This window comes from Ochlerotatus camptorhynchus, unplaced genomic scaffold, assembly GCF_037179485.1.
Source record: "Ochlerotatus camptorhynchus isolate MF236.1 unplaced genomic scaffold, CSIRO-AGI_Acam_v1.1 ptg000406l, whole genome shotgun sequence".
NCBI lineage: Eukaryota > Metazoa > Arthropoda > Insecta > Diptera > Culicidae > Ochlerotatus > Ochlerotatus camptorhynchus.
In genome coordinates, this window is record NW_027040892.1 from 2629664 (window position 1) to 2639918 (window position 10255).

A 10255-nucleotide genomic window follows, 5' to 3' on the forward strand; every position below is an offset into this window, starting at 1 on the left:
ATCATTTAATAAGGCTTTGTGTCTTCTTTCAACCTCTTTCAACCGTTAAGCATTTAAATAGTATATGTACCGTCAGGGACCAAAATCCGAACATCTAAGAAATTTATCGAAATCTGTAATACTATCCGTAAGTCTGCTTTTGGTGTGAGGTGTTCCTCACGATCCTACCATAGAGGTAACTCTAAGACCAGAAGGTACCGAAGAAACGTGCTCAACTTTTTTGCATAGCTCTGGTACTATCTTCGGTCCTAAGCTAATCAATGCACCCCTCGATACATAGGAAAATCCACGAATCCCTCATTTTATTTGTCCAACTTTCATAGCGAATCAACAACTTACCTTACCAATCAGGCTAAGGCCCTGTTGTCCTCTGCTGTCCGAAGAAGTCGTCTCCACTCTACTCGATCCATGGCCACAGTTCGCCAGCCTCGTAGTCTGCGAAGGGTCCGCAGGTCACCTTCTACTTGGTCGATCCACCTTGCCCGCTGTGCGCCTCTTCTTCTTGTTCCTGTTGGGTCGCTTTCTAGAACCATTTTCACTGGGTCATCGTGCGGCATTCTTACGACGTGCCCAGCCCACCGTAGTCGCCCAATTTTTGCAATGTGGACGATGGATGGTTCTCCCAGCAGCTGGTGCAATTCGTGGTTCATTCGCCTCCTCCACGTTCCGTCATCCATCTGCACTCCACCGTAGATGGTACGCAACACCTTCCGTTCGAAAACACCAAGGGCGCGTTGGTCCTCCACGAGCATAGTCCAGGTCTCGTGGCCGTAAAGGACCACCGGTCTAATCAGCGTCTTGTAGACAGTAAACTTCGTCCGGCGGCGAATTTTATTCGACCGGAGCGTCCTCCGGAGTCCAAAGTAGGCACGATTCCCTGCCATAATGCGTCTTTGAATTTCTCTGCTGGTATCATTTTCGGCGGTCACCAGTGAGCCCAAATACACGAACTCATCGACCACCTCGATTTCGTCACCGTCAATCTGAACTCGGGGTGGGAGGCTAACATTGTCTTCCCTAGAACCTCTTGCTTTCATGTATTTTGTCTTTGATGCCTTGATGGCATGTCCAATCCGTCTAGCTTCAGCCTTCAGTCTGATGTACGTTTCCGCCATCATCTCAAAGTTCCGTGCCATAATGTCAATGTCATCGGCGAAACCAAGGAGCTGGATGGACTTCCTGAATATCGTGCCACTCGTGTCTATCCCAGCTCTTCTGATCACATCTTCTAACGCGATGTTGAACAGCAGACACGAAAGTCCATCACCCTGCCGTAACCCCCTTCGAGATTCAAAGGGACTCGAGAGTGTCCCCGATACTCGAACAACGCACATCACTCGATCCATCGTCGCCTTGACCAATCGCGTCAGTTTATCCGGAAATCCGTACTCGTGCATAATCTGCCATAGCTGATCTCGATCGATTGTGTCATTTGCGGATTTGAAATCGATGAACAAATGATGTGTGGGCACGTTGTATTCGCGGCATTTCTGCAGAACCTGCCGAATCGCGATAATTTGGTCCGTGGTAGCGCGGGCACCCATGAATCCCGCCTGGTATTGCCCCACGAACTCTCTTGCATATGGTGACAGACGGCGGCATAGCATTTGGGAGAGTACCTTGTAGGCGGCGCTCAGCAGTGTGATCGCGCGGTAGTTGCAGCAATCCAACTTGTCGCCCTTTTTGTAGATTGGGCATACGACACCTTCCATCTACTCCTCCGGTAATATCTCCTCCGGTAATATCTCCTCCTCCCAAATCTTGGCAATTACCCAGTGCAGCGCTCTAGTCAGTGCTTCACCACCGTATTTCAATAGCTCACTTGGTAGTTGATCTACACCAGTTGCTTTGTTGTTCTTCAGCCGACCGATCTCCCCCTCAACTTCTTGAAGATCAGGGGCCGGTAGCCTGTCGTCTTCTGCGCGTGCTCCAAGGTCTGTTGCCGTGCGACCTTCGTTTTCTGCTGCTTCACCGTTGAGGTGCTCGTCATTGTACTGCTTCCACCTCTCAATCACCTCACACTCGTTCGTGAGAAGGTTACCGTCCAAGTCCTTGCACATATCGGCTTGCGGCACGTAGCCTTTGCGCGAACTATTTAGCTTCTCGTAGAATTTCCGTGTGTCGTTTACGCGGTACAGATTTTCCATCGCCTCGCGATCTCGGTCTTCCTGCTGACGCTTCTTCCTTCGGAAAACCGAGTTTTGTCTGTTCCGCGCTTGTCTGTATCGCTCCACATTCAATCTCGTGCGGTGTTGCAGCATTCTCGCCCGTGCTGCATTCTTCTCCTCTACTAACAGTTTGCATTCGCCGTCAAACCAGTCATTTCTTCGGTCCGGGATTGCAGTACCTAGTGCCGCTGCAGCAGTACTACCTATGGCTGAATGGATGTCCCTCCAGCCATCTTCAAGAGAAGCTGCGCCAAGCTGCTCTTCCGTAGGTAGTGCAACTTCCAGCTGCTGCGCGTAGTCCTGGGCAATTCCGGCGTCCCGTAGTTGCTCAATGTTGGGTCGCGGCGTTCGACTTCGACGTGTGTTATGCACCGTCGAGAGTTTTGAGCGCATGCATACTGCAACTAGGTAGTGGTCCGAATCTATGTTCGCACTGCGGTACGTGCGGACGTTGATAATGTCAGAGAAGAATTTCCCGTCGATTAGAACGTGATCGATTTGGTTTTCTGGTCAGGTGATCTCCAGGTGGCTTTGTGGATATCCTTGCGGGGGAAAAAGGTACTTCGAACTACCATACCCCGGGAGGCTGCAAAGTTCACGCATCGTTGCCCGTTGTCGTTCGATACGGCATGCAGGCTGTTTGGCCCGATTGCCGGTCTATACATTGCCTCCCGTCCTACCTGAGCGTTCATGTCGCCGATGACGATTTTGACGTCCCGTTGCGAACAGCCGTCGTACACCTGCTCCAGCTGCGCATAGAACGCTTCTTTCTCGTCGTCGGGTCTCCCTTCGTGTGGGCAGTGTACGTTGATGATGCTGTAGTTGAAGAAACGGCCCTTAATCCTGAACTTGCACATCCTCGCGTTGATCGGCTGCCAACCAATCACGCGTTGGCGCATCTTACCCAGCACTACGAATCAAAACAAACATAGTGTAGTACTAGACTTTCGACTAGAATGGGGTAAGCTTGTAGATGTACTTGGGACCAGGCATGGAAAATCATTTGCATTCATTTCATACATTCATTTACATTCATTTGCCTCTAACTTTTTTCATCAACATCATTCCGCAAAATGATGCATTGAGCTTTTGTAGGTTTTGTTATTAGCTACAAGTTTTGGTCATAACTAGAATCTGTATCTCTTATGCATCACGAACTAGAGCGGGCAGAACTTGTTACTGTTTTTCAGTGAATGTAAAATACATTCGCTGAAAACAGTAGTGGCTTATGTTCGCTCTGCTTCGTCATGCATAAGAGATACGGATCTACCGGCATTGAAGATTTACCACAGATCATGAGACCATTTTGACTTAAGACTAATTTTTGAAAAGGGCGTTTGTATGTTCACACCTGAATTTTTTCCAAAAAAAAAAATCTAACTCTGAAACCATTAAATCGTGTATGATAAGAACTAGAAAATTAATTGGAATTTAAAGCAAAAAAAATAAACAGTGAAGAACTTTGTTAAATCTCTGAAAAATAAAAAAATGTAAAATGTGAATTTCTTTTCAATAAAACGTACGATTTCTTCAACTTTTTTTTTTTGCGTTAAGCTTATGTCATATTCCAATTGATTAAGGTTAATCCAAGATGGAGCAATTTCAAATGAAAAAGTTCCTGTAAGAAAAGCTTTCTTGAATTTTTAAATGAATGAAAATATTACAATAATAGAATATAATTTTCTAGATTAAAACAAATCAAACTGATATTGGTGATCACGATCCTAAACGTAGCCATTTTTTAGATAATGTTAAAATACTGTTTAGTAAATTGGTATTTTATCGAAGATAAGCCCTTCTCATAAGTTTATCGTGATTCCCCATCTACAACGGTATAGCTTCGAAGATGTGCATAAATTTTCCTACAGGTTACCTTTGGACGTCAAGAGATTGGACTATCTTTTTTTATGCAAAGGAAAAGTTAAAAAAGAATACTTTATTCAATCCGGTAACACATCACGTTGGCATGAAGAGATTCACATTTCATATTTTAATTTTCTAAAAAATGTAACAATTTTTTTCAGTGTATATTTTTTTTCTCTTTAAAGTCCAACCAATTTATAAAATAACGAACATTTTGGATGGCTCGAGTGACACTTGCCTTTGCCACGTCTACTGAGGATTCATATTTCTAAAAATATCATCTATTAATGAAACAGTCATCGGTCGTCATTGAAAAGCAATGCAACTATGTTATGTCAATCTTATTGAAACTTGAATTTGGCTCTGCCATCTTGTGAATTTTAGCTACAACGGCCTCTTTTATGATTTTTATCTCTCAATCTTATTTATTATTTATCTCTGGAATATATGCAAACACTATGTTTGAAAGAAATTTCTAGAACAGTATAAGGAACATTACGCCGTAGACTACAGGGTGTTCGGTTCCTTAGTGCAAATAATTTAAAGGGCGATAGACGATCATATTTGAAGTAAAAAATTGTTCTACGCATATGATCAAATCTCAAAGATTACTGAGTTATTGAACTTTTTCTGTTTTGGTCTATGCTTGCCATAAATTGGCTCTAACTCGAAAACTATCAGAGTTGGTTGGAAATGCTAACATGAAGCTTTAGTGTGATAATTTATTAGCTAGAGAATGATCTTTAGAAGAGGGTAGGTGGATAGTTCCGTTAGAGTACGGCAGTATGAAAATTGAATAGAAGTTGAAAATGAGCGAAGGGCCATTAATGCGACAGTTTTTTTAAAGTTAGACGCATATCTTTTGCCTAACCCGTACGATGTACGCGGAGACTTGAAGTATGTCTCCAAGTCTACAGGCAAAAAATGTGCGTCCCTCTTTTGCTCATAAACTGACTGCGGCTGTGGAATAGTTCTAGCGACGTTTTCATCACTACCTAAAGCCCCACGTTGCGAGGGCATTTCCAGTCGATGGTGTGTTATAATGCAATTCTTCTTTACCCAACTATTGTGTTGCTCCTCTCGTCAAACTATGCCATTTAGCACAAAATTCTTGCCTTTATTGAACAATTTGGTAAATTTCCTACTTAATAGTGTCATTTTTACTTTAAGTAAGCTGCATTTAGACACATTTGAGGGATAAACGAGTCTAAAAGTTGTATTTTCTTACGGGTTTTCCCATATTATTTAAAAAAATACTTAATAAAGTGTATTGTTTTGTCTAACCAAAAGATGCCTCTCAATGCGCTCTACAACTCTTTGTTTGACACCAATTTTTTATCTTGTTTAGTTTTGTCGCAATTTTGTACTAAACACATCATGTTGGGTCGTTAATTAACGGTTGCGTAAAACACGAATTCAACCCTACCGTGCATTGCTGTTGACGTCTGTTTGCAGCGCGCATAGCACACTTGATCGCCACGCGGAGTGACGGTATGAAAAGTGTGACAAGAAAAACAATTCTGCGGACGGTTAAATTGAACGCATGATGAAAATTGAAAATGTTCTGTTTTTTTCTCGATACCCATGTAGATCAGTTCATTGAACTGATTGGGTATTTTCCAATGATTAATCAAATTGAAACACTGATCTTCGTTTCTATCATAAATTTATTTCAATAGTTGCTCTATCGGTCCTCCTTCCGGTCTCTTCCACAAGGTTTATATTATTCATCTTCTCTTGTATCTTTTGAGCAGCAAGAATCGCGTGTTGATTGTCACCGAATACACCTCTTCCTTTATGTACCCTTGTGGAAGAAACCGGAAGGAGGTTCAGGTACTGCATCCAAGAAAATGGAGGACACATAGAGCAACTATTGAAATAAATTTATTAAAGAAACGAAGACATTGATAAATTTGAGTAATCATTGGAAAATACACAATCAGTTCAATAACATATACTCAGCCCGAGAAAAATAGTTAAGTCCTACCGGGAGATGAAACTAGGATCAATACCAGGCTGCAATTGTAGAAAATCATCAGTAATAGAACTCGGGTAAAACGGTACGGAAAATAAAAATATGTTTACAAAAATGTGACAAATGCTGGATCCGGTTCCGAAAAAAAAATGATAACTGCTTTAGGGATCGCTCCGATCGTCGGTCGTAGTGGATTGCAGTACTGTTAAGGGCTCGGTGGCCTAGTGACGATCGTTTATGCTTATTGAGCAGAAGATCATAGGCTAGCCAAGCCTCTTTGCATTACACTGAGTTTCCGGGCCTTTATTTTAGAAAACCGTTATTGATATAATTATTAAATTGAAAGATCGTCGATTGTAGCTTAATGTGACGTCAGGGGCACGGTAGCCCTTGAGTGGCCGTTTTTTTCTCTAACTGGGCAGAATATCTGAGTTGATAGGGTCACGTCGATTGCTATAACCATGCTTAACAAGATCGCATTACTTTCCAGCAGGGTTGCTTCCACTCACTTGCTATAAAAAAATGATTTCCTGAATTTTGAAATAATTAGATGTAATAATGATGTTTTGTTCTTGTTAGATTCAAGAACAGGTTAAAAGGCAAGTGTTTGACTCATAAAACCTGTCAATTTCACTACCAGAGTGTAACAATCAGCGATCTTATGATTCGTGAGCGTTCACTCAGAGTGAGCGCTCGCGAGCCGTAAAATCGCTGATTGTGGCTGTCTGAAAGCAAATTTGACAGGTTTCACGTGTCAAACACTTGCCTTTCAACCTCTTCTTGTATCTAACAAGTACAAAATATAATTATAACATATATTAATTTCAAAATTCAGAAAATAATGTTTTTATAGCAAGTGAGTGGAAGCAAGCCTGCTTTCCAGAGTGATTCGAAACATAATTCACTCTTCCAACTAACAAGAACTTCTTTCCCGTGACAACCATGTAGATGCAGAGGTATACTCGGTCTCAAGTAAATGCGGGTGTCAAGCTTACAATTCTTTTCCTCCCCAATGATCGTAAGGATAGCACTAATTCTCCGGAGTTTGCACAATGTGAATGCATTGGTAATCACAAGTCCCATTAATTTGGATTATCGGGCAAATTTCTATCAATCTGGTCATCAATCTGGAACTACGAATTGTACGGCCATCAATAATCATGATGATGCTCACGTTCTGAAATGCTGGCGGAACTGTATGGTTAAGGTGAAAGTGACCTAGTAAGTAAATACAAATTTCATAAATGGTTACCTCTGAGTCATGACTTTAGATTGCAAAAAGCTCTTGTCGATGAGTTCCTTTTATTATTTTGCACAAAACGAGAGCATTTTTCCGATCGGAAGTGATGTTATAGAGTAAAGCATTTTTGAAATCTTTATTTACTCCCTAGGTCAGTAGACAAATTAAGGTAATGAATTCACACAAATTTAGGATCGGTTCATATAACATCTTTTCTTAGTAAAAATTCGCAAGGAAACATTATTCAGCTATTTGAGTAAACTAAGTTTACATAAATTGGAGTGAAATCAGAATTAATGCTATCTGAACATTGATTAATGCCTTGATTTTCCTACTATTGGTTTATGATATGTGGGCGAAATGGCTTTAAGGATGACATATTAGAGTGATGCAAAATTTTAAATTTTCGCTCCACAATACTTAAACGATTCCAAATCGGATCCTGACTAATCTCTCAAAATTTGAACCCATTTGGTGAGAGACTGAGATGGCACAAACCATTTGAAGTTTGTATGGGAATTACTATGGTAAATCCAAGATTTTTGTTCATGTCTATCTAATAATTCACCATATCGGTCTGCTTCAAAAACTTTCAACTGTTCTTGTAGGAAATTTTCCCAGCTACAACTTTGCTCAAGACCACTTTTTGATTAAATGCAAGGATCGAAAGTTATCCATGGTTCAATGCGCTGATGTCTTATGATCATGCTCAATCAACTGCTCAGCAGGCAACATTGGTGTTTCTGGGGCGTTGAATAGGACACAAAAATCATGGCTACTATGTCACACTGCAAAATACAGTGTTGCCTACAGAGCAGCTGCTTGAACATGTCATAAGTTTACCAATCTCTTAAATAATTAATAACTTTTTCCTGTCTCATTTTACATAGAAACGATCTTGAGCAAAGTTGTAGCTGAGAAAATTTTCTATAAGAATGGCTATCGAACTGTTTCGCAGCTCAATATGGAAAAGGACTAGAAGGCAATGAGCAAAAAGTTTAGATGTCCCATAGTAATTTACGTGTAAACTTCAAATGGTTTGTGCGAAGTCTGTTTCTAGCCAAATGAGATGTAACTTTGGGAGGCTAATCAGGACCCGATTTGAAACCATTTAAGCACTGTGGAGCGAAAAAGTCAAATTTTGCATTAGTCTAATGCCAAATGGATTTAAAAATTCGACCCATCGATAAAAACCTTCTGTTAATCAATTTTTTCGTAGAACAATGGGACATCTGGACAACACAAATGAGAATTTTTGGGTGCTAGTGAAACATTTTCCAAAAATGCTTTCGTTTGTAATTTATGTATGGGCCCAATATTAGGGACACTAGCTCTATATGCTAATTTTGGTTTGGAGAGTTGAAACATTGGTTTTGACAGCCGGTAGGTAACTCAACTAGGGTTCTTACCTCATATACTAACCAAGCGACTGTTAAAATTAGCTGTGTCTGTTTGGAACAATTCACCAAAGTGAGGCATTCATTAACCATCTCCGCCTATTCGTGCGGGTTAACTGAAAAACTATCCGAACATTCTCTTTAAGGTCACTTCGCAGTCATGTTGAATAATTTATGTATGTTTATTCTTATTCCAACTAACCTAACCAGCATGGTGCTGTTACCCCTCTCTTCCCCGCGTTACACATTCGTCCACACTTGAGTAAACAACATCCAGCCAGGGGGGTAAATCAGATTAGGCTTAACGACCGGCCAATGCCTTGTAGCATTTTTTCTTCAGCCTTGTTTCCTAGCGAAATTCCATTGCCCTATTTTTAGCCCCTGTCAAATCGATATTCTCACGCATTTGCCTCTATTATCACCTCAAGCGACAACAATACTTTCCACCACGATGCAACGACAACAATTACAACTAACATCTGCCGAATAAACGATATCGCTCACTTTTAACTTACCAATGCATAAAACCACCGCCAAGCAAACTGCCGATGAGCTGAGCGGTCGTATTCTGCTATCCATTGGCGTTTTTGTTTTCTTCTCTGGCGTCTGTCCTACCCACGAAGATGGTGGTAGTTGTTGGTTCGTGTTATAATTAAAAACCGAAGATTGCCAGATATCCGTAGTTCTCCGATGCACGCGACGATCGCGATAATCTCGTTCTGATTAACAACACACTCTTGATTACTGCACTTGAACTTCAGCTGGCACGCGACTGGCGGCGTGGGTGGTAGGTTGGGAATTTGAGTCAAAATTTTACTTTCGTTTGAGATGCTTTGCTTGACACGTTACATCACGGGCCGAACAGCGACGCTTGAATGTTCGGCAGGCGTTTCTCGGCGAAGCGTTATAATGTACGTACTGTGCACCGCAGAGAGAATAAGAGAGCGGTCGGTTCTCTCAGCGTTGTCTTCTTGCTGACTAGGGTAAGGGGGCGAATATGTGCGCTGGCTGTTGCTATCAGCTAGTTTGTTATTATGGTCTAGCATGGTTCCGAGCGAGGTTCCGAGCTTGATGTGTACTGACTGATACCCAATAGGTTGGTTTAAAATACCGATTTTGCTCCACCAAGCTCAATCGCCTCCAAATCATGTTCTGATAATTCTCTCAAAATTTTAGTTCATTTCGATGCGAACTCATACTGCACTGGCCCTTCGAAGTTTATATCAAAATTATTATGGGAAAAGTGAAAAGTTTGTTCTCACCGTTCTAGCTAGTTTGCTATCGTTTTTTTTTTACGTAGGAAATGTTTCAAATGTAAATTTTACATTTTCAAATGTAACATTTATTTCTATATGGGGGTACAGTTTGTGAAAACCGAAAATGGAACATGTGACATAATTATGAAATATTTTGAACGTTAATAACTCAGCTGCACCTGGGCCATTTTCAATACTTTTATCACCAATCGATCAGAAATACTCCTACGCATTTGTTAAAATCAAGACTTTATCGTTTTTCAAAATTATACTATTGAAAATTGAACGAATGTGCAACTGTTGATATGATAAAATTATCACCAATTGCCTGCAAAAAACGATTCATCTAACACAGA

The 10255-nt window shown here is 41.1% G+C and overlaps 1 protein-coding gene across 1 annotated transcript in view; it reads right to left on the bottom strand.

The window, feature by feature from the left end:
- The window catches only part of LOC135710940 (fasciclin-3-like), a 29863-nt gene extending 20392 nt beyond the window's left edge, over window positions 1-9471 (bottom strand). Inside the window, exon 1 of the mRNA XM_065233664.1 lies at window positions 9159-9471. Coding sequence (XP_065089736.1) covers window positions 9159-9222 — 64 coding nt within the window. The 5' untranslated portion in view covers window positions 9223-9471. The remainder of the gene's footprint in view (window positions 1-9158) is intronic.
- Window positions 9472-10255: the final 784 nt, after the last annotated feature.